Genomic DNA, 25,771 nt, shown 5'->3' with positions numbered 1-25,771 from the left:
ACTGAGCTTCAGCTGCATTATATCCAAGTGCTTTCCACAGGCTTTGATAGAGCATTACATCATAGAGAGACCATGTAATCACAAAGAAATGTTTTGCAACATATTATTTTTATTTAGCACAGAGTAATGCCGTGATGTGGAAGACAATATGAAGTAGTAAGTAATCAGACAATGCTGCTATTACAAAAAGGATTTCCCATTATGAATTATGATACAGCTGGTGTGTTGATCTTTTGGACTGCTTACTCGCCACAAGCAAACAAGTTAGTTTTCAATTGGGCTGAGTCAAGATCTCCTCCTTCAGGCAATCTCAAACCGAGTAATTTGGTGGATCTGAGTGCAAGTACGCATTAATATATGCAGGACAAACCAAAATAAGGGAGAAATGTGCCAGGTTGTGAAACAAACACTCAAAACAAGCCAGGTGTGAAAAGCCCTTAGTATTCAAAGCCTGGCATGAAAAAAGACTATTTAAAATGGATACAAAATAAAGTTGTAAAGAATAATCGAATAAAGGCCAAAACAAGCATGTATTGTATCTTTACCACGAAAGGCACTATACTGGGAATTATCGGAATGTCCTCATTTACAACTACTGTCAAGATGGAGCAACAGAGAATCTTCTAAGTCAATATGTTTTTAGCCAGTTACCTGAATAATAACATATTCACATGCGTGAAGTTAAAGTTGAGGTTGACTTGATTTTAGCAGTTCACTAGTCCTGTCAGCGTCTTAATTTAAATATTCTGACTTTCTACAGCGTTCTGCATGCTAGAATTGTGTATAATGAAAGAAGATCATAATAAAATATTAAAATACTGTCTCTTGTGACTTAGACTAAGACTTAGTGCTTAAAGTTTTAGTTTATGATCATTTTAGATACTATCATCTTGCTTGTACACCTATAAAATTTCCTAAGTATTAAGTCCCAGAGGTCTTTTTTTCTCTTTTATTGCAAGACTATTGACATACTGTCTACTGTAAGCATTCAGGTGGTCTGCAAAACTACTTTATTGCCATGAAGCTGGCGCCAACTGGAAACAGAACTATGGGGTTGTTAAGGTGCAAAGTTCCTTCAATCCTTATTGAATCTTCCAAATAGAATACCTACTGCAGCCAGTTTGATTCAAATTGGATTCACAGTTCAATCTTCAGCAGAAAAAAGCCCAGAATAGACTAGGGGTTTCTTTAGGTGAGGAATAATACATGAAGAATTCAAGTTTACGAGATAAGGAACACAAATCGAAAAGACAGAGAGGAAGGAAAAGAAGCAGCATGAGCTCATCTTGATTGAACACGAGCCTAATAGCCTGGACTCAATTGGATGAACAATCGTGCAGATCTACCTTAATGTACACAGAGCCATCAATCTCCTTTTTAACAAGATTACAGGACCCTTTAGGGTTGGTCAGCATGCAGGGGAGAGGACTGATGCAGACCAAGCAGGACTTCCTGGCATCAAGCTGTAGGATAAGCTATTGTCTGAATTCAGCCCTCCCTGATCGGAGATCCCTCTTTCTATTTCTAATCTACTCTGCAGTATGCCATGTCTCAGCTAATGAAATGGCATTAACTTGGACTAGAGCCTATCACTAAAACCAAGCACTCACATCGATTCCTTTTGACTACATTTGTTCAGAACTCAGGTGAACGCATGTATGGTGCCTGCATCTCTAATAGATTTGTAATGGTTTTCTGATCTTTTATGAGAAGTAAACACAGGGCGGTGGGTTTTATTATACAGTACTGACTAAATAATATTTTAAATTACTGTAATTACTTTCAGATTGCTAGATAAAAGTGTGTTTAAACTGCACTAAATAATCCTGGTGGTGTTTAGCAAGTGAATAAATCAAAATATCCGCTGGTTCATATTTAAGGGACATTGAATGATCGCTGCAATTAAACAGAAGCAACACACTGGAGACATGGTGTCTGAGGTGCTGGCAGACTCTGACTCAGTCCATAAAACAAGACCTATAAATTAAGATTCAATTTATTCTGGGTAGAATTTATTGCTTTGGTGATTTAGTGGGGCAACCTCATTTAGGATGATCACATCAGAGGGCTTCTAAGTCTAATTAAATCTGAAGAAGGAGGGGTTATTAGTGCAAAAGTGTAAGCTGTTACCACACACACTGCAGTTTGGTAGAGGAAGTGGTGGGAGAAGGAATTAAACTTAAATCTTATTTCAGTTTACAAAAAGGTATCTCTGATAATTTATCTATATATATAAAATAAAAATGTACATTCACGATGCCTTTCCTTTTCTGTTTAAATCCTTAGTAGGCATATGGATTTTATGCAGGGTTGATGCACATTTCATTTTTCATGATGAAAAAAGTCTACAAGAGATAGACACATAGGATTTTATTATTTGTTTTATTTTTTGATGTCGTGCCAACTAAGTGACTGATATCTTAGTATACAACCAATAAGCGACAGTCTTATTTCTGTAGTTTTAAATTAGCAGAAAATATACATGCGTAGCTGAAAATGCACATATAAAAATAAACAACAGAAGTGATTAAATACTATGTTGTGTTGCCTCCATGAACGAATGCTTCAAACACAAAAACTTTTAATATGTAATATCATATAAAGCACACAGCTTTAAACTGGACTAAACTTAGTTTTAGCACTAGTGCATTATTTTTGTCATATAATAATTACATTATACCCACGTTTGTTCCATCAATCAACAATCAACATTCAGAGACAAACCTAACTGTACTGGAAGTGTTTATAGACTGGCACCTGCACTTCCTGTTCTAGACTTTACTGCATTTTGCTCCAGTACTTTATCACTTTTACCGCCAGTTACAATTTCTTTATTTTGGTTTTTATGTCCTGTTTCAGAATTAGACTAATTATGCATTTGTATCATTTATTGAAGTCTCTTAATTATTGTTATTTTTTTCCTGGTGTTAATCAAATCTCATTTGGATCGCAATACAGCCACACGTCCTTTTTTACCACGCAGGATAAAATTAAAATTCTGCCACCTAAACAAAAAGCTGTGGATGGCAAACGTCCCCCCTCCTCCTCGGCTCTCTCCCTCACTGCTTGTGTGCGCTGTGTCTGTCTACTCTGCAGAGTACATCCAACTCGCTCCGAGTAAATGTTCACTGTCTGGCGCCGTGACCTAACCAAACGTAACCCCAAGAGTCCTCGTTGAATACATCGCTTTATCTCAGTCTGGAAGCAATAGAAAACGTGTGACTACGTCGCTCATCTAAATGGCTAGCATATTAATAATGGTGCGTTATCTTTGTGCGCGTCTCTCATTGGAAACCTTCACTTCACGTGGTGCTGTACAAATAATGAAGAGGTGAATCCCCCAATCCCCAGTCTACCGTTGTGGGACCGAGTCCGTGGCGTTTTGAGTGTCAGTAACTTCTGTGTCGTAAACTGACATCATCTCATCATGCCTGGAAAGAAATGAATCCCGATTCAGCGCTCGACTCACATAGAAACGCGCGCGAAGAGAACTTTGCCTTGCAACTATTGTGTGGTGGATACGGCACGCGCCACGGCAGCGCGCGGAGGATCAACAACTTTCCTCAGAAACAGCGCTAGCATCCTTCCCATGTCGATTCAAACCCTTCCATGTCACAAATTATTGTTGCTTTAATTGGACGAGAATGTTTCAGAAGAAACCATATCTGCTCAAACACGAGGAAAACATCGTTGGTAAGCCTTGAGAAGCGGATAATAAATGACTTTTATGCGCCCCAGAATCGCGTCCTCGCCAGGTGGACTGTGAAGAGACAGAAGAGGAATGTTTATCCGAAATTTATTGCCGCTTAGTTTGGGTTTTTTGTCGTTTTTGTTAAGTCACTGTTTTCTCTCACTGTTTCTTCCATTATTTCAGGTAAGTTGGACTAAGCAGTTCAGTCGTTTATAATAATTCGTACGTGAGTCCGGTTCAGTAACTGAGCGTCGCAGATGCGCACGTGCATAACGGACACTATGAGATTTTCTATTGCGCTGAGATTGATTAAATAGTTATTTAGATATCTGCTTGTGCGTTTTTATACCTATACATTGTCAGATACAATTGACAACTATTAAACCATAAATTGTATTTATATAATTATTTCTTTATATAAGTCATTAACCTACGAGAGTTTAATCAGTATGTTTAGTTTCAGAGTTTAGGATATTTCACTTTAATATACTTAATGGTTGAAAGCTAAATATTCTTGGATATTTGTGTGTAATATTTTGACCTCACACATCCATTATTACTACAGTAGTAGTATTTGCTTCTACTCTAGAGCACTAGTATGCACTACATTTTATTCAAAGAGCATCCCCTCCTTTCAGTACCAGTTAAAGTCATAGATATTGTACTGTGTTCAGGTCTGGAGACATAGCTTTTGGTCCTTTAGTACTGTCCCCTGTGGCAACAGTGTTCATAAGACTAGTAGAAGTGTTTCCTGGATGGCCTATTAGGGGGAGGCAGTGTCAAGGATCACCCCCTGTTACTCCCACTCTTCTGGGGGTCCAAGGCTCTGCAGTGTGGGTGGGTGCTCTTTTTGAGAGACCTCAGCCTCCACACACCCTTCATTCTCCACTTTAGTGGGAGGGAGCTCCCATTCGCCAGCATGCGTACAGAAAAAACAAGAGAGTGCTTGTGCTGATATGATATTCTCTTCATTGTAAATTTTAATGACTATTTTGAAAAATCGCATTTTACTATTGCAAAATGGTTTTTCAAAATGTTTTTGCTGTGCTACATGTGACATGATGATTGAAGTTACAAAAACACTCATCTAAGTTGTGCTCTGTTTTTCACCACAGTTTGCGAGAGGAGAGCTGCAGAAATCATGCTCCCGGACCACAGTGGCACCGCTCGAAGGGAGCTGCCAGTTGCCATGCCAGTGTAGGGCCTACCCACCGTTACCCCCTCCACCCCCTCCTCCACCACCCCCGAGGCTCCTGGCTCCAACTGGTGAGTAGTGCTACCCTCTAATGTCTCTGCAGTACCTAATTCATAGTTTTCAGTCACATGACTAGCACACAGACCAGGAGGGTGGAATATCCATAGAGCTGCAGCTCTGGCCTTTAAATTTTCCATCTGTTTCAAGCTATGAATATTTAGACCACCTCTCAAAAGAAGAAGAACAAAGACATGTGAAGAAACTGCAAGATTTGGGCATGCTTTGTAAATCGCTACATTATTGACAATGGACCTTTTTTTGCTCATGTTATTTTGTCTAGATTTGCAGAACCTTAAAACAGTGATTATTAGAATTGCAAATTCAGTATAAGACCTATTATATTCAGGCAAGCAGATGAACCCAAGTTAAAACTATGAATAGCAATTGGTTCATAACATTGGCAAATTTTGATATCTGTAAATGCTTAAAATTTAACACAGTTTGTAATCTCAAAAGCACTTCTCTGCACCACCTCAGATTGGAGTTCATGTACCTTTCTGTGTGTCAGACATAAATCTCACAAATGTGATTTTATCTCAGTGTCATGTTGTCAGAATCTGCAGTGAGTTCAATCCCCCCAAAATGAATGAATTGGCTGTGGCTGTACTCTTTTCCAGAAAGACAGGCGAGTTCATTTAATCAGATTTTGTCACTGTCGTTTTGAAGGTAGCAGTTGTAAGCAGTTTAATAGATTGCCCTTCTTACTGAAACAATTGTAATTTCCTGACACCTCCTGTTTTGAGTAACGGAAACTATGTTGCTGTTCACAACTGACACAAAGCTCAATCCCTTTCATTACAGGAGGTGGAAATTTTAGATTTGTCATCAGGGGTCCCTGTCAGGCTCTGAGGATAGCCAGATCAATGAGGCCTCAGCATTGAAAGGGTTGTGAAATCAATCTGCCTCTGGAGTTTTAGCCTTCTGCTTTAAGCCTGAGTAATGTACTCTCACAACAACGGCAAGCTCTTGGGGAAAAACATTTGTAAGAATTTATGACAAATACATTAGTATGTGCCTTGGATCAGTACCTGCCTCATGCATACATGCTTGCTACAGGTACATCTTCAGATATGAAGCAAACAAAATCAATACTTTGCATGAACGGCCAGTGAGGCTTTAATATTATGTTTTCATACAGTGACATGAAATGTTTTGAGGGCAAACTGCAGCATAGCTATTAACAACTGCGTGAGTGCTGAGGATTTAACTGTAAAAGGCAGTTTTGATAAGTAACCGATTGAAGGCTGGTGACAGGCTTTGCCTTTAGGGGTGAAATGGCTTTAACATTAGCTTATTAAAATTATTCATGAGGAAGTTGTGTTTAATGAGGACTCCCACACCTTTCGTTACTGTAGCAGTGATACAAGGTTTAAATGGAGGAATGTATTAGTTGTGGAAAAGGAAAGGCGGCTTCAGAGGGCCTGATTGCAATAAGAAGCGCTAAGGACCTAAATCTAATAGTAGGAACAGATTCTTTAAGTAGCAACTGACATTCCAACAAACTAAGAAGAGCAGATTGGTACCAATAAAGCAACATGATGTTTTTTAAGCAGCCCATTTATCACAAATCCTCTTATCCAGCTTGTCCAGGCCAAATATAGTTTACAATGGATAATACCACACTGAATTACTCTTTGTTGTATTGTCTTCATAATAAACTGTATTGGAGCAGACACATAGTACTGATTGAACCGAGAATATTACCAAAGGGTACACATTTTATCTCATGATTAGTCTGAATCTATTTTTAGCAGAACTGCTGAGGATGTAGATGAGGGGAAGTAGATTAGATGAAACTGCTCCCGGGCTCTTGGAAAAGAACATACTCTTTTAAGCCTAAAAAAGGGAATTCGTGAAACACATGCCAAACCCTGCTAATCTCGCAGCCATTGTGACAAATTATAGTAACCTAAAATCCCTGAGAGCCCGTCTTTTTAAGGTGTGAAGAATTTGATATTATTTTTATGATGCTAACCTGTGCGCCAGTCAAGATGTTGTTTGCAGTAGCAGTAGTGGTCACAAAAAGGAAAGAGGGAATTCCTCTATTTGTATGTTACTGTACCTCTGCCATCAAATAATACTAATCTTTAAAACATTAATATAAATTAAATATAAAATATAAATTATATAATGCCATTTAGCAGTTATTTGCTGAAAATAATCAGCATTTTGTTTTTTTTTCTGTATTTTTAGATCCTTTAATCATATATGTAGTATATATCTTCAGATTAAAGATTACTAATAAAGCTACATTACCCATAAACAATTACATTTACTTTACTGAACTAGTTGTTTCGTTGAACGTGATGTTATTCCTTAATCTAGGCAGAAAGTTGCTGCCTCATGGAGAGCTTTGAAATAGCAAAGTACTTCTCTCCTCTTGTCAAGCATTCTCCCTCTGGGCCTGTCGGCTTGACTCCTCCTCCTGACAGAGAAGAGAAAAAGCAAAGCTAATGTCTCCCTGTCCAGAGGGGCTGTTTTGTCTTGCAAGTGCATTTGCCTGTTTATGCTAATTCAAAGCATGTCAACATTAATTAAGCATTTTAGCATTTTAGAAAGTAATTAAGTGTAGCCAAGTCAAAAACTCATTGTGACACAAAACACAAATAAAGTGAAACAAATTTATCTTTCCATATCTTTCCATCAGGTGAACCCATGCCAGGTGACAGCTCATTTCTGAGATACCAGGCACTGTGAGATACACTGTGAGATACACTGTGACCAATTGCAAAACATTTTCCCTCTTGTGTGCAAGTACAGTAGGGTAGCTTGCTATAGGGAAAATTGCTGTGTCAGAAGTGTAAAATTGTCCTGCACAGTGAGAAGGCATTCAGTGGCTCTACTTCTATGAAGTGCTACATTATATAACAAATAAAGAGAATAGGTGTATGATCAAGGATCCCACAGTTAAAGATCGATACACTTAGATAATAGTGACTGACCATGCAAAGCTAACATGTTCACTCACTATGAACAATTATAGTGCCTTGTTTTTGTTTTTTATATCTCAGTAAATCAATAAAAATTACAGGTGAGGTGTGTATACACTTTTACCAATCTTCATTTTTTGTTTCTGCTCTCTTAGTTCACAAAGTAACTTTAATTTTGACAAATTTACTTTCAAATAAAGCCACTTACTTTATACATTTTAGAGTATCTAAGTGTGGGTTGAAGAAGGTTGATGAACCTGTCTGATTTGACACTTTTTGTTTTAATTTTACGTATCAGATGTTTCATTTTATTGTTGTTCAAATATATTTCCAAACATTGGAGGAAATGTAAAGCTACCTTCCCCTAATACTAATACAAGATCTTATCCACTATCTGATGACTGGGCCATAGCACAGAAGGATGAGGGGTGTAACACCCACTGACATTTTCACTAACTGTGAAATTGAGAAATTCACCTGGCATAAAGTAGAGAATCTGTTGAATCAGGAGCCATTCACCTCTGCTCACACACTCTTACATTCACCTTCCCCTCTGTCTAATGTGTTGTCGAGCCTATCTGCTAATGTTGCATGGATTGATTCCCTATGATCCAGTTTGTCTTATTTGAGAGGACATTGGTAATCAAGAAGCATTAGCAGATTGACAATCACTGGCGGAAAGCCATGGGGTTGCTCTGTGCACACGATGGTACACTAAGCTGCAAATAAGTTAAAGACCCTCAAATAGTCTCAGACTGGAGAGGAGGCCATAAAGCTTTTTTATGCATTGCTAATTAATACTTTCCAGTTTAGGTTAATTACATACTAGAGAGGCTGATCACGATTCTCATGATGCAGCACTTTGTATTTAGTTTAAATGTTTTATTTGTAGTGTGCCTGTTTCTGTACTTGAGAAGGCTATTTGAGAATGTAATATATTAATCATAACTAGGTATTTCATCACCTTTTTGATACAGTACACTTTACAATATACAGTAGGTGTGGACTCTTCAAAGACGAAGGTAACATCTACAGTATAAAGATAGCTGGTAAAGTGCCAGGTAGGAGTAAAATACTGGGCTTTTAAAACTGTTGCTACAGTATAAACAATGTTACCTGGGATGGGCTCATATCTCTGGAGATAAAACAAATTGCTGCCCTGATAAGAATTAAGATTTAATGTTATGTATTTTGGACATTGTGTCATGTCTTTGCTGAGATGCTTTGCCACCTTTGTGAATAGGCCTACTTCAGGATACCATATGTTTGAAGATTGGTTGTATTTCTGGTCTGGAGTACTTTATAAACTCATATCCAGACTTTTTGAATTATTATAAACACTGAATTGAACATTTTTGAATGCATGTCAACGATTCATCTATGCATAGTTTTTTTATTATTTATTTTTTGACCTTGTAATTATTTATCAAGATGAAGATGTCATAACTCAATCTTCCTGTGAAACGACAGACTTCTTTGATGATCTGTACTGGATATTGCTGAAGCTTCACCTCTTTCTTGCAATCAATTGCAAGCTTAAATTCTGATCTGCCTCCATTTTTGAGTGCAACAGCCAAAATCTAACAACAACCGATGGATAGAAGTCCCTGACCATTTGATTTTCTTTTTCAATTGGCCATTTCTAATGGAATTTAAGATCTATAGCTAATTCCATTTCATTGCGACTTCAAATTGTAGAAAATAATTATGCCTAAACCTAAACATTGTAAAAGAGAACTAGAAGCATGTTGGAGCCCTAATCACGAAGTACTGATACGTTAAAATGATTAACATAGAATGTCTGATTCATGAATGAATGATTTGAATGTAAGCATTACATTTATTTATAACATTTGTATGTAATTAAGGAAAGGAATTAATCTTGGTGAGAATTGTGACCTACTACCACAGTGGCCATTCTAAGCAGTTTACAGGACCGGCTCTCCTTACTGATTTAATTGGCTTTTTATGTTGGATGGGATGCCAAATGTTATTTCACTCAGAAACTTGGCAAAAGGTCTAAATCCATATTGAAAGCGCACCAGCCTGCACAACAAGAAAATTTGCTTACGGTATTCCCCAAAGGTCAAAATAAATGAGGAGAATTGTTAAGAAAAATTTTCACAGACTCCTATCTGGGCGGGATTAGATTTCAGTGCTGTAGCATTAGCTGGCTGGAACATTTAGCAAGAAAATTATGTCATAATATTTAACTCAAAAATTAACAGTGATCATTATGATGACCCAACACACTACATTGTAAAGTTGCTGAGAAATCAGTTTTTAATGTTTTGAAAATACAAATAAAATCAAAGAAATTGTTGATAAAAGCATAGTATGTACATGTGTAGATACATGAAAAGAAGACGTTACTGAAGTCACGTAAGTTTCTTTCTAGCTTGTGATCTTCCTCTTACGCATCCAGCCCAATGCCACTGGCAAATGTCAGGAGTCACGGTCTGTCTCCACCACATACCCTCAACCAAATGGACAGGACATGCTTGCAGGTCTGGCCCTGCACCATGCTCTTAGCTTTAATTAAAGAGGGCTTTAGGATGTGTGCCAAAGACTTTGGAGAGTCGCCTTCATCGATCACCCTCACTGTCTCATCTAGCTTTCCACACCCCCACAGCTTTTGAATCATCTTTGTACTCTTTTTATTTTTTTCATTTCACCACTCATCAGCATTGGATGATGGAGTGAGGTTTTTCCTGTTTGAGTATGACTAACTAGGTAGGATGGGGGAAGCAGCAGTTGCCTGCAGGCTCTGCACTGACCTTTGCTAGGATGCACTTTGTCATGAGTGTGGATGAGCCACCCACAGGGATGGAGGCCCACGATTGCTCCCTCCCTCTGCCTGCAGACTTTCCCATTGTAGAAGGAGAGCCGAGGCCCTCCCTACCTGTGCTTGCGATCAAACGCAAGGTCTGTGGCTCAGGCGTCAAAGGGTTAAAGTGGGGTATAGAGTTAAGGCTTTCAGTTAAATCCAGGTCTTCAGAATGAAGGTCTCATTATGTCTAACGGCATCTAAATATCTGTGAAATTAAAGCCTGTTGCAGCCCACTTCTTGCTTGTGTAATATCTCAACATTTAAGTATGAGAAAATCAGCAGATAGTCTTGCAAGTGAGGAGAGAGTGAGAATAAAAAATGTATATCCATACTCCATACTCTAAGTAAGTGGTAGGAATACGTTTTGAGTTCTCATAAACGACTTAAATTCTCAAACTACTTAAAAGTCTCTTACTTTGCTCCTCCTATGGTAGTCTCCCAAAAAATGTGCAGAGCTCGACTCAAGATGGAGTTATTCTGTTTTTTTTTTTTAATATCTGGCAGTCTGTCAGTCACCTTATTTAAAAATCAGTTTTGACCAGGCAATCCAGAGCCATGTAACTCCATTAAACAGGAGAGCAGGTACAAAAATAGCCTAATCCAATAGGCCATCATGAGATCGAACCTCTGATTTCTGTCTGCTGCTCCTTTATCATAAACAGTAGACACTGCGGTTCACAGTGTACAAGTTACATTGAACTAATGTTACATATTACAAGCCTTTTTTGGCACCTACTTTTAATGAGCTGATGCATATTATGTCCAGTGATTTCATTTAGTTTTTACTTAAGTATAAGTGATAAAGAAATAGTTAACTAAAAATAAAATTTAAACTCATCCTTGTGTTGTTCCAGTCCTTTATGACTTAATATCTTCTGCAGAATGCAAAAGCAGATATTTGGAACAGTGTTTCTGTTTTTGTCCATATAATGGACTGATTGACTTTCATTGTATGAACACAAATTTACAGAGACTTCTTTTGTATCAAGACATGGATGAGTATATTATGAAAGGATTTTCATGGTCGGATGAACTATCCTTTTAAGAGTGTAAACGCTTCCTATTAAAAAGTGTCCCTTTTTCCCTTGCATACTTTTCCCAACAGTTGCACAAGGGTCCAATTATTGAGTTCGCTCAAGCTAGACACTCTTTGCAAAGTCATCTCTTTGGGGCAGCCATCGTTTCTCTGTAAACACATAGCATGTGTTGGGCCATCTGAGACTAAGGAGTCTTCTGAGGACAGACCTTTTGTCTGACTGTACACTCATTATCGAATATTAGTCATTTCACTCCTTACTTTAAGTTATCAGACAGAGAGATTGTGCAGAAGACACTGAGAACCCTGTACAAGCAGACAGATTTTGTGTTGAAATAAAATCACTGCTGGAAAATGTGTCACTGCTGTGTAGTGTCTTAATGCAAGTATAAAAGATGTGTAATCAACCATTGTACATGCCCTTGTAGATGTTTTTACAAATGAACAAGTCTACTTTGAAATCTAAATAAGGTCACTGAGGTCATCTTCGCACTCATCTAGACCCATTCACTTGATGTTTTCTGCCTTCTCTATAATGTATTTTGATTTCTGGGTGTGTCGTATTTCATTAAGAATCTGACTTTGTAATCAATACAAGAGTTACTTTCTGCTCTGTTGAATTATTTCAGAAATTAGGTGTTTGCATTTCTTCCATCTGTTCTAAATAGTGAGGCTTGGGTGCATCGATCAGAATGATAAACAGCAAGAGAAAAGCCCATATGAAGTTGCTGATGCATTGGTCTTGACCCAAGGGACAATTATTCAGTGATTTATACTCTGAAGCACCTGGCTAATACCTCAATCCCTTTAATTAATGGGAAGTTTGTGAGAATAATGAGAAATAACAAAGAGCGAGAGTGTTTGTAATATATCTTCTGTGTACCAGTGCTCTTTTTCATTGAAGTAGTGCTGATTCTTGTGCTGAAGCCAGTGCACAGCTGGTAAGAGTGGTTAACCTTTCTCAAAACTGACCCGCGTTTTCACTAACTTCCTTAACTATGAAGCACATTTTGAGAACATGTACTACAGTACATTAATTTTAGTGTTTGATTCAGAGCACCTTTGATTATCAGCTGATTTTAATGCAATGGGTAAGAATTATGGGTATGTACACGTATTCGTATCGGAAATGTTCGGTACGGGTGTTTCGGTTCAGTACGCAGGTGTACCGAACAACTACAGCATTATTTTAACCACTGCATGAGAGGAACTTCATTTGAAACTTTCAGTTTTATATATTGCTACTTTTGATAAGAAACAAAGTCTCATCTTTTCAAATTGTCAGTTTTAATCAGGAAACTCAAACAATAATGCTGTTTTCGCACTCTTTGATGTGTAATCACTCAAGCAGTGTTTCAACCGCAGTAAGACGGCAATAAATAGCTTGTAAACAAACGTAGCATTTCATTTACCTCAGACAAGGCATCAGTGACTACAGCTAGACAAAAGAAAAGAGCATTTTGCGAAATATAACACTATATACAGATTACATTTTACTTTACCTGTTAGTGATGTCTTAGTTATTTAATGTTTTTAAAAAATCTATTACGAAACAAGCTATGAGAGCCGCTTTGTAAATTAACAGTCAACAACAGACATTATTTTTATAATTTCTAAGTTAATTGAAAACCTGCATTATGTGTAATTACATTTTTGTATACATTTTTATTTAAGTTTAGTATTATGTTAAAAAATAAAAAGTAATAGAATTTAAGTTCGGGCTCTTTTGTTAACTAACTCTATAGGAAAGTAAAAGAGCTTCCTACAGTTTAGAGCATAAGCTGAGGTAGATTGCTACCTCTAAAAAACCCCACCTCCAGCTGTCAGTAGATTATCATCTTCATGACAAACAGGCAGCAACTAGTGAGGTTGGGGAAACTCACATCCAGGACCCTCCCTATCAGCACTGGTGCCCCTCAGGTTTGCATTGTCTCCCAACTGCTCTTCTCCCTGTAAACAAATGACTGCACCTCTAAAGACCCCTCTTTTAAGCTCGTGGACAACACTACAGTCATCAGCCTCATCCAGGACAGTGAGGAGTCTGCTTACTGACAAGAGGTTGAGCAGCTGGCTGTCTGGTGCAGTCTTAACAACCTGGAGCTCAACATTTTTTAAAACAGTGGAGATGATTGTGGACTTCAGGAGAAACCCCACTGCACCACTGCACCTTAGGCACCACCGTCTCACAGTACCTGAAGTAGGACATTTAGATTGACTCTATTGTAAAAAAGGCTCAGCAGTGGCTGTATTTCCATCGCAAGCTGTGGAAATTCAACCTGCCACAGGAGCTGCTCACATAGCCTGTGTTCATCTATAACTGTTTGGTTTGGCTCAGCTACCAAATCAGACATCAGGAGACTACAATGGGCAGTCAGGACTGCTGAGAAGATTATTGATGCCCCCCTGCCAAACTTCTAAGAACTTTACACCTCCAGAGTGAGGAAAGGGGCTGGTTAAATCACTCTGGATCCCTCAAACTCAGCACACTTCCTCTTTGAACTACTGACCTCTAGCCGGCGCTACAGAGCACTGAGCACATGTGCACATTCACAATCCTGTCTATTGATATTTTGTTTTTCTCTATATTTTATATATGTATGTCTGTACTGGAAGCTCCTGAAACCGACATATTCCTTCTGTGTGTAAACACACTTGGCGAAAAAGCTTTTTCTTATTCTGATTCTGAGGGAGAAGAGGCAGTAGCCCCATGTGCTCACGAGGGCAATGAACTTGTTAATTTATCTTCTCCTGTGCATTTTTTTAAGTACCATTAAAACTGCTCACTAAAGCAGGGTGCCACTATCAGTTCCCAACCAGAGAAAATTCATCCAAACTTTAAAGTGGTGGGAAAGGTAGAGTAGCCTGAAGCACTAATATGTTTCTGGATGAGATTGCTGTGTAATGGTCCAAATAAAGCACCTCTCGGATATGGGAATGATAGATGGAGTAGAGCAGAATGCTGCAGCCTTATGATTGGGCAATCAGACTGCATTGGTGTGAGAGACCATTATGAGAGTGATAATGGTAAAAGTACAGTTCTCTAATCTCTACATTAGGGACAGGTGGGATGGTTGACTACTTTTCCAACAACTGACTAATTAACTACTGAAGCTGTCTTTTCTTAGTGACTTCATGTTATAACATGCTCCGTAGTACAGTAAAGACATCAAAGCATTGTTTTTATAACAAATTCACCAACCATGATCTTGCCATGCATTATAACTGAGCTCCAGAAATACTTCATAAATGTTGGACTATGAACCCTGCATTCTGTTGTTCTTCTAGCAGTTTCAGGGCTTCCTCAAGAACCACTAGCTGATGTAGTTTTGCACATCTCTGTTCTGCATATTAATTTTTCTGTGCTCTGCATTCTTTTTAATACTTTGTTTCTCTTCCAGTGGCTCCCTCCACTGTATCCCCCATAACGCCATGGAGGAGAGAGATGGAGATCTTAGTACTGGGGACAGTAAGCTGTGCATCTGTGGTCTTCCTTCTCCTGACTGCCATCATCTGCTACAAGGCCATCAAGAGGTAAGACTGTAAGCCTCAATAGTTTTACTTATCTTCATTTTCAGAACCATATCTTTAAAATATTTGTAAATAAAAGCAAATATAGACGGTAGTAAAATTTGAGAATTGTGTAATGTAAACATTTGATATAATATTGGGCATTTAATACTGAATGCACAGTGTTTTGGCCAACAGATATGTTTTGGTCATTGCCTGTTATTGTAATTAATTTCTTTCTTACTAGAGGAAAAAAAAATCTAAATCATATTTTATGTTCCAGAAAAGAAAAGAAATCATGCAGGTTTGGAACGACATAAGGTTGAGTAAACGAATGTAAACAGAGCAAATTCCATTAGCGTTTTGTCTGTGTCAGCTTCAAGCTATCTTAATTTAACAAGATAACAAGGCAAAGAGATGATATCTCCACTTCTTGTCTGAAACATGAATTGTGAATGTTGTTATCTTAGTTGAAATGACATGAAGCTGTCACCTTCCAACGTTAGGAAAGACAATGACTCTGATTTATGGTTAGGAAAAGGAATGTGTTTTGCACTGATGGTGCAGTAGAAGGCGTACACATTGCGTGGTGTGTCAGCCTTAAGCTGCTCTTTTGGTTTGGTACCAGTGACATGCTGTCAAGAGAACAACTGAGAGGCCTGTCAAATCAGCTGCAGACAGGGAAATGGCCTCAGACAGTCCAGCGACAAAGAAAAGAGGCTCCCAGACTATCTTTGATACATCCAGGGCTAAACTACAAAAATTCATTTAGCAGAAGATCACTTAAATTTAGCAGATGTATTGCTATTGTGCACTGTGCTGCATCATATTAATTTTTATTTCTATTCTAGGTAATCATAAAAGCTCTCAGCTTTCAGGTCGAAGTCAGTCAGCTTTTTTTATTTAAGGAACAAACATTGACCTTTAATACATGCATCACTATATAATTTTCTGTAGTAGCTTATAATGTTGTTTTAACTTGTGAGCTATAGTGTTAACTCAAACATTTTTGATAACATTTTGTGAAATCTTAGCTATTACACAAGGACTTGTTATGAGCTCTGTTTTGAAATAATTTCACTTAGTGAATTCATTTCTCACATATTGCCTCTTTTTTGCCTGAGAACTTTGTATAAGGAAGCTGACTCCCAAAGGAGTCCTTTATATGCATGCGAACATATCATTTAGCTTTGCCCAATGACCGATGCACTGCAAATGGTGCTTCTTCAAACAGTTGCTAAAGTGTCCTAGTGAAGACTCAGATTATTACCCCAATCAGTGTTTTATGGCATCTGCATGCTGAAGCCTGGTGTGGCTTACTTATTGTAATGAGTTTGATGGAATTGGAGGCACTGAAGAGGAAAGCTAAAGCAGTTTTGTTGAAAACTTGCTCAGTGCATATTGTGAAGAATGGATCCTAGTGGAGAGAGATGCTGTGCTTTGTGATTTTTGACCACTGTAAACAAATGATAAAGCATCCCGGTCATTGAGCAGTAGTGTAATTATGATAACAAAGACTCTCAGGGTAAGATGAGCAACATAGCTTTAGTTCATCTTTTTCCCCCCTTAGCTCTGCTGAACATGCAGCACTGTTAAAGGGATAGTTCACCTTTAGTTGCTGGTCCTCATTGTTTCATAGTATGAAAAAAGCAACACAAGAACCAGCAATTCAATGAGAACGATCACTTTAAATGCTGTCATGCATAGTTACAGTCAACACATCTAAAATTTGAAATACTAATTCAAATTAGGCTTGTGTTAAAAGTGCTCTATGAGACACTGAGACTAAAAATGCTAAATTGTCTCTGAGATGTTAACGTTAATAACAATAGCGTTGTAATTATCTGTAAAATATATTTTCAAAATGATGTTGTTATGGGAAAGGATGAAACTGATTGGTTGGTTCTTGTCACATGACCAGCGGTGCGCTTGCAGCATTCTGAAAAGTAGAAATGTTTTTATCTCGATGCGACGCAGACGTGCCTGGAAAAATGAGCATGTCATGTCCAAGTGGCAACCTCCCGCTCTCTCTCGTGAAGCCAACAAGGAAGTATTCTCACATAGCCAGACCTTCACGCTGAATGTCTGGATTTCATGGCAGCTTTCATTGGCCAAGGCCCGCCCATGAGGCCGTTTGACCTGGATGTCCAACATCCAATCACAGTTCAGTTCATTCATCGTCACGTTTTGAGGAGTGGAAATGTCGCCACAATAACAGACCAGTGTGTAAAACTCTTGGATGTATTTTAAATATTCTATGCTGTGAACTTTAAATATTTCACATACTTTTGAAAACCCAGCATTTAGTTGATCCTTGATAAGCACTCTTCGTCACAGTTTTTTCTATTGTGATAAAACAGTTGATTATTATGATAAATGACATCTTGGGGGAAAAAAATTGTTAAATATTCTGTTTTGTTTATTAAGATTGCACATGACATTATGCTGCAAAAAAGTTATACAGCATCATTTACCTTTGAACCATCCACTGAACCTACAGTCCTGTGGAAACAATCTAAGCCCACTCTGTTTATTTTCAGAGGAAGTAAAGACATTCTGGTGCCTATTTCAAAGAGCCAGGTTATAAAATATTTACCTCTACCTGTAATGTTTTGTGTAGCTCCCTGCCATGTGTGTACTACATGCCATGTATTATTAAGGGCCCAGGCCCACATTTGGAAGTGAGGATATGGCTGTTTTAGGTGATATTCCAGGCCTTTATTTCAATGAGAAAGGACAAACTGAACCACTGAGCATCCAACCTGGTGTTCACCGAACAAGAACTACAAGTGTCATATGAGTGTACAGTATGTATACATGTAGAGTGTTTATGTAGATTCCAAAGAGCTTTGAATTTTAAAGGTGCACTCAACTCTTTTATACATAAATAATTTCATAGTTTTACCCCGTTATAGCATGTCTCTAAAACCAAAACTTTAACATATTCAAAATCAGATAGGATAAGCAGAATCATTCATTTTTTAAATCTTTGTCACTGCAGTTTTTAGGCATCTTCACAGGAAGAGAATAGCTTTTACAAATCACTTGTTTTTCTAACATCAGCTATGCTTCAGAAAATATCCTTCCAGATCAGCATTTATTTTAGTCCGAGAGACATTTTTTTGGCCCACATTTTCCCACAGGATTTGTGTTTCGACCTCAGAGGAGAGGTCACATACTGTAATATCCAGGAAAACAAACAGTGTTTGAAATATCTGGGGAATGGCCACAAGGACATCTCAGGTGCTATTGTCCATCAGTGAAAAATGGTGGTAAAGAGACAGAAACTGAGTGAGTGAGAGAGAGAGTGTGTTTGTGAGCAGCCTCAGTGCTGATTCAGGGAAAAGATAAAGGAGCTTTTGGCTTCCCGTCCTGGCACGTTACATAAGCTGAGTGGTCCACAGAGAAATTGGGCGACTGTCAGGGCATCTGCACACAATGCAGTAGAGTAACACTACTCTAGCAACATCTGCACGACTGCTGGAGTCCATGAGCCTTTAGCAGGTTGGAGGGGGGACAGAAACAAGCTCTCAGTGGAAAATTACTGTTTAGCTGAAAAAGCATAAACGGTAGTTTTATGCATTGGACTTCCAGACATTGTGTACGTGAATTGAGAAGACATGGATAATGTGATCAATCCAAAGAGCCTTCTCCGCCTAAAGAATCTGACTATTCATTATGGAGAATTGTTCTTCATTTGTCTCCAGCATTCAAGCGTGTCAAATAAATGAAGGGCAGTCCTTAAGTGACCCCGTGCAGCAGCTCTACAGCTCTTCTTTTATTTACAACATACTTTTATAATCTTTGTATTTACTTAAGCTAATAATGTTCTTGTCATTGTGATGTCAACCTAAGGATTATGTGACTATATTTTATTTCTCCACGAGTGTTTATTTTTGAAAGGAAGGAGGATAGCAAGACTTTGTTTTCTACACATTTTTATTCTTGCTATCCTCCTCTTTCCTCACTCCACCCCTCCAAAATCAGATGAGGCAGAGTTTTTCCCATGTGTAAATCATGCAAAGCGAGAGGATGTCTTTATAGGAAAGCCCTGCAGCCTGGGGCATCTTGTGACAGATGGCCCCTGCAGAGCTATGGGATGGTCTCATCAGTCCTGCCCAAGAGACAGAGACTGTGTGTTTATCACAGCAGATGAGCGCTAGCTACCTCTGAACATTTAATCAATCTCGACAAGGACTTATAGTTGACTTCAGTTGAAGGGATCACTTTATTTGTTGCTCAAGGTTTGAAATATTAGGCCTTTTTTAGAAGCTGAAGAGGAGGAAACAAAGGCCATGATGATAATAATATTCTGTCTAATCAAACAGCAGAAAAAGTAATGATAATTTAGAGGGATAATGCACACAAAGATGAAAATCCTGTCATTTACTCGCCCTTCTGGCTGCAGAACAAAAATTAAGATATTTTGCTGAATGTCTCGACTGTTTTTCTTTCCCCATACTATGAAAGTTATATACTGCCATTAAAAAGTTAGAGATTGGCAAGATTTGTTTTGTTTTGTTTAAGTTCCTTTTGCTCAGCAAAGCTGCATTTATTTGATTAAAATTACGGTACATATAAAGTAATATTGCGAATATTGTATATATATATTATTATTATTATTTATTTTTTTCAGAATTCTTTTATATATATTGAAGTTCAAAAACATGACATTTTTACAACATTTAAATGACAACTGTAGCAAAGCTCCAAACACAGATGACATTTAAGGGGTCAGCTGAAACAAATGGTCTTTATCTTATCCTGTCTGCAAAAGCAGCCTTGATTCAACAAGTTGCTAACTCGTGTGTATTTCTCTGGAAGAAACGGGTCAATTTTAATGAGCTCAAGCCCTGTTTATGAAATTAGACTTATCCTCTAGACAGACCCCAGAGAGCTGCAGACACTGAAGATGGGCTCTGTAAAGGTCAGGTTGTTTTCTTTCTCATGACAATTTTTATTTATCCTGACCTAACCTAATGTGATGTGTAATCTCTTGTTTTGGTATTTACTGTTATTGTTCATTATTGTTCAAACTCAATGACCAAACACTTTTTATGGTGTATTTTAATCAAAATCACATTTATTATTATCACACACAGTTCTAAGCCTTGAAACCCAGAGAACTCTGAGTTGAATAATTTCAACATTTGATACAAAGCAGATAGATAATTATAAAGATAGATAAAATATCTTTTTTTTTTTTATAATGGTGGCGAATAAAAATTGTGAGTCACATAGTCATATAATTAGAATGGTCATATAATTATAATATCATCAAAAAGTTAATTTATTTAACTAATTCCATTCAAAAAGTGAAACTTGTATATTACATTCATTCATTACACACTAACTGATATATTTCAAATGTTTATTTCTTTTAATTTTGATGTTTATCAATAAATGACAACTAAGGAAAATCCCAAATTCAGTATCTCAGAAAATGTGAATATTGTGAAAAGGTTCAATATTGAAGACACCTGGTGCTACACTCTAATCAGCTTATTAACTCAAAACACCTGCAAAGGCCTTTAAATGGTCTCTCAGTTTAGTTCTGTAGGCTACACAATCATGGGGAAGACAGCTGACTTGACAGTTGTCCAAAAGACGACCATTGATATTCTAATATTATGACCAGCACCTGTATTTGCAGGTTTGAGTGCTTATTTTAAGTTCATTTTAAGTACTAATAAAGTTGTTCCTTGTGGATATTGTGTTTGTTTAAAAACACTCAAATAAATAAAAGGGTCTTTGAATAATGTATGATTTCAGCTGCAGTAAATGTCTGTAGTCAATTGTGTACATTTGAGTATTTTGTATACTTAGTATTTTGTTACATTGTTGTAACTACTGTTCAAACTATTTGGGGTCCCCATAACATGGGGTCACCCATATTTTTTAATGGTAGTGTATATATTGTAGTTTTATATTATATTGTTGTGCTGTTGAGTAATTCTCTAGTCATCAGTTTTATAGAAATTTCTCTAGTTTGTAAATTTTATGAGGTGTACAGTCAACTTAAGTGTCTTTTTGATGGTAACAGTCTCAGTGCATTTTACTTAAATCGGATTTACTACAGAAAGAAGCAGGCAAATGGTTTCTACAGAGTCATACTTCAACACTTAGCCTCTAAGATGTATTAAGGGTGTCTTAATATACTTATGAATATAAATTTCACTATGGAGATTCATTTTTACATACAAACATGCGTTGTTTTAGCAGTGACATGGTTTCTTGGCATCAGGCTACTCCATTCGCTTTTTGAACATTGTAGATAGCTGCTTTCATGAGGCAGCTTTTTGTACAGCCTTACTTTGCAAAATCTGAAGCATTAAATATGCCCCAACTGATTCAAACCTTTAATGATATTAATTTTGGCATCTTATAAAATGTGAATCCTCAGAATCCATCTCTCTACATAACAAGCTGTTGCTTCAGGCCCTCTCTACCATTAAGTCAATATGTGCCTGACATGATTTAACAAAATATCAACAGATTGGATGTGCGTGCTCCACTGTTTGGACAGCTACGGATTGTAATGCAGTTATGAAGGCAATTGGCTGCAGGCAGGTTGCATATTTAAAATCGTAATAAAGAACGGACAGGCTAGGGCGCATACAACTGCTTTTTAAGTCCAGCAGCCATTATGGCTTGCGGGAAGTAATTTAAACTCCAGAATAACTCACTTTGATGACCTGTGCTGCTGTTCGTCAACTAGACTTTGTTAGTGTCTCAAGCAGCGTCTAAAAGTGTGCGCTCCGGCTTCCTGAAACACTGACTGTAAAATAGAGCAAATACAGCACACAGAAAACATTGTGATTTAAATTTAACCTACCATGAGTACTATTTGGGTTTTCTTTTCCTAGCTTTTCTGTTTATTTTTGGGACATTGTATTTTGTTGCACAAAGCTCAAGCCTCTAAAACCCGATCAATAGCATCCTCAATATGAGCAAAAATAGTCTTTTGAAGCTTAATCTTTTTGTTCTCTTTTCCAGGAAACCCCTTCGAAAAGAAGAGAATGGCACAAGCCGAGGGGAGTATGCCATGAGCTCACACTGTAAACAGCAGGTAGTGGAAACCAATAACACTGGAGTATAGTGGCCATGCTACAGCTGAACATTCTGTACTCTAGCACCACCATCTCTGTTGGGGTTTATGAGATGGACGCAAGGTATATTATGAATTTAGGAATGGTAAACCTCATGGCTGCTCTTCTTGGGACATAAAATGATGTTTAAAGAAAAGACTAAGGTGAATATGTATTGAGTGATGTGTACAGGTACAAGTATAAGCAAGTTTCGAGGAGACACGGAAACTCTTACCAATGCTGGCAGCTGCACGAATATCATGAGACTCAACCTGGCGGCCCCCCAGAGCCCCTTTGAGGAATATATACAACATCAACAAAATAAACGCATGCACTTTCTGTTGAATGCAATGATGTTTTAAAATTCCTGTCTTCTCTTGTCTTTAACTCTGTTTTTGCAGTGTTCCTCATTAAGCGTTAAGGGTTCTTATATCTCATGTAGATTGTGTGAGTGTTTGATGGATAATTGACTGAAATTGGCCAAAATTCCAAATGGGATTGGGTGGTCCTGGATTTTTTTGTACCAAATATACAAGGGAGAATAAGAAATGGTTTCCTTAATGGTTTTTTGCAATTTGTGTTACTATGCAATTGGAAAGGATTGAGTTCTTGAGGTGCATATTTAGAATACAAAAAACAAGGCTAGCATTAGCATCGCTAATAGTTAACAGATTGTAGTCTGACGGTTCTATACATGATATTCAAATTTGTCTGATGGTGTAGCCTTCATGTGAAAGATATTCAATTATAAATACATGGAAACAACAACAACATGTATGATGGATTAGTTTTAGGGATTGATTGATGAATAATTTCATGCTATGTCTGATACTAAAATCTGTACTGTTTTGTCCAAAAATAAAAGGCACTACAAACTAAAATTGTAAGTTTTTGTAAATGTATGTTTGGATGCATAGACAACATAGTGTACATTATGAAATATGGATAACTCTTTATTTTCAGATGAACAATTGATTGGGTATTTGAGATTTGAAAAATAATGGCTATAGGAAGACACTCTTTAGGAAATAACTCTTAAAGTGTAAAATCTTTGCCGTAATGTATTTAAGTTAGCTCTAGACAAGACATTTCAAAGCAAGTATCCACAATTAAATATCTATTATCTATAAAATAAATATCCAATATGGACAAATACTGATTAAAAATTGACTAATGTTGTCTTATAACAGATACGGTCCTAACATATGATGCACCTCTAACTAGTTTGGCTTTTGGTATTGCATTTAAAGTAGATGGAACATACACAATCCGATGGATGTCCTGTATCCGTTTACCTTTCAGTAACTGCACAACCCTGTTCAACTGATAATTACAACTGAAACAATTCACAATTAGTCAGGATTTGTTCATCAGAGTGGTCCATAATTTTCCTCAAAGTATATAGAAGAGATATTACAAGCTGGAAAAGAAATAAAATGGTTACATAAAATTACATTTTGAAGTTGAAATATAAGTTGAAAACGTAATGCATTGGGAAATATATTGACTTTACATAATTCAGTCATTTTCTTATGGTTAATAGAAAACCGTACACTTGTGTAACTGGATTTGATTATCACGCCATCATTTGTGGTCCAGCTCTTTAGAATGTTTGCAAATCATTCTAGTTTCACAACAAGTCTCTTCTTGACCTTTTTTGGCAACTCTTCAAAACTAGGATGTTACAAGCTTTTACTAAGATGGTTTAAAGCTTTTTTTGATAAGTTGATAATACTGTGATTTCATGTGGGTTAGTGGACGCTTTAAAGATGTATCAAGTGATTCATCAAACAAGCTTGGCCTCTAAATTTAGCTTGTAATATCACTGTTAAACAGATTCTCTCCACTGTTTAATTTGTTTTTCATTGGAACTATATATTGAACTTTTATCGAACCTGTAATTAAAACCGCGATGCAATGTTTATGCATAGTAACACTGAATATACAACTGAGCAATCCCTCTTCATATTCTTAAAAAAAATTCTCACAATCTACTGTACAGTCATTCACCCGTTCAACAAGATATATTAAATATATATATGTGTATTATACTGTACATACTATACTGTATAAGGTACTCAGAATTGTATTGCATGAATGTACATATCAATATTTGCCTTCTTGACAGTCTATTGTGTGTACAGAGTATGAGAAAATGTTTATAGGGATAAGTAAGTCGATGTGTCGTCAAAACAGAATAAGTGTTATTGTTTGTCTGGAACAAGCCATTAATGTATATTTGAGTAATCAGAGGTTGTTGCACAATGTATGCATCACATACCAAAATGTAAAACTATTATATATTGTGCATTGAACTAATTTAATTGCAACTTGCTGACTTTTTTTAGTTTTAAATAAAAATGTACTACTGAATCGTATCTGACGTTTTTGTCTGTGTGTGTGCAAAAATAATTGGTCTGTCATCATTTACATTTTATAAATAATGCACAGCTGTGATATGTACTGTACATGCACAGGATTCTGGTCAGAAAATATGGTTTATGATAGGCTATAATATTTAAACAGTATATGTTTATAAATCTTTTTTTAATACAATTTCATTACATTGTTGACACCTGGTATCTGTCAGCCTTGGAATGTTTTGTGGTTGTATGTGGTGGATGATTATATTCCATTAATTGCTATCTGAGATATAATTATCTCTATATAATTATTGCACTAAAAATATTGTTCCTAGCAACAACAACAAGACTCATAAGACTAGTATTAGAATACTCTCATTCTGTCGCATATAAAACTGTTGTTTACTTTTAATATAATAATTAGATGTATAATATTTATTTTTCATTTTTATTTAAATAAAATTTTAGTAGACAGTAAAACCTCTGTGGGGAAGTAAGAACATTGTGAAAGAGTTAAACTGGGAGAAATTGTGGGGAGAAAATTTTGTAATTTCACCTCCATCTGCTGACACTCCTTGCTTGACAAGTCATCTAGAAAAGTGGGATATCAAGTTGTCTTTCCTGTAAGAAAAACAGTGTAAACATATTGTCTCTGTTCAGTTAAATAAATTACCCATGTGTGGAAAAGGATTATAAATTGCTTGGAGAACATGAAGGCCGAGTAGGCTGTCATTCAGTCACTTTCACATGAAAAACTTGATGCTTTACATTATTAACACTATCAATTATTCAGTCACATGTGAGGTGAAGTTATTTGTCCATGGCATCATATCATTCAGACACAGTGCTCTCATTATACATACATTACAATTACAACATTGCAAGTTGCTAGTTAAACTTTATATAGATACTTTAATCATTTAAAAATTTTCTGAAAAAGCTCACAATTAAGATATCAGTGTTCAGGATTTTAGTGTTGAGCACAATATTAGAATAATTACAGAAGGATCATGTTACACTAAAGTCTGGATTAATGGCAGCTGAAAATTCAGCTTTGGCATCTCAAGAATA

The 25,771-nt window shown here is 37.0% G+C and overlaps 1 protein-coding gene across 1 annotated transcript; it reads left to right on the top strand.

The window, feature by feature from the left end:
* Positions 1–3,112: 3,112 nt before the first annotated feature.
* Positions 3,113–23,218, top strand: LOC127938253 (proline-rich membrane anchor 1-like). The gene is made up of 4 exons (XM_052534706.1): positions 3,113–3,874; positions 4,807–4,957; positions 15,141–15,273; positions 22,246–23,218. The coding sequence occupies exons 1-4, from the start codon at positions 3,782–3,784 to the stop codon at positions 22,346–22,348; spliced, it is 480 nt and encodes a 159-aa protein (XP_052390666.1). The 5' UTR covers positions 3,113–3,781; the 3' UTR covers positions 22,349–23,218.
* Positions 23,219–25,771: the final 2,553 nt, after the last annotated feature.

This window comes from Carassius gibelio, chromosome A20 (assembly GCF_023724105.1).
Source record: "Carassius gibelio isolate Cgi1373 ecotype wild population from Czech Republic chromosome A20, carGib1.2-hapl.c, whole genome shotgun sequence".
Classification (NCBI taxonomy): Eukaryota; Metazoa; Chordata; class Actinopteri; order Cypriniformes; family Cyprinidae; genus Carassius; species Carassius gibelio.
The sequence above is the reverse complement of the archived record's forward strand: the minus strand, read 5'-3'. Positions and strand labels throughout refer to the sequence as shown.

What these genes read in the sequence shown, in the direction of transcription:
- LOC127938253 (XM_052534706.1), top strand. Translation starts at nt 3,782, where the DNA reads ATGTTTATCCGAAATTTATTGCCGCTTAGTTTGGGTTTTTTGTCGTTT. An exon ending in GAGGCTCCTGGCTCCAACTG is followed by an intron (nt 4,958 to 15,140) that starts GTGAGTAGTGCT and finishes TTTCTCTTCCAG; the next exon opens with TGGCTCCCTCCACTGTATCC. An exon ending in TGCTACAAGGCCATCAAGAG is followed by an intron (nt 15,274 to 22,245) that starts GTAAGACTGTAA and finishes TCTCTTTTCCAG; the next exon opens with GAAACCCCTTCGAAAAGAAG.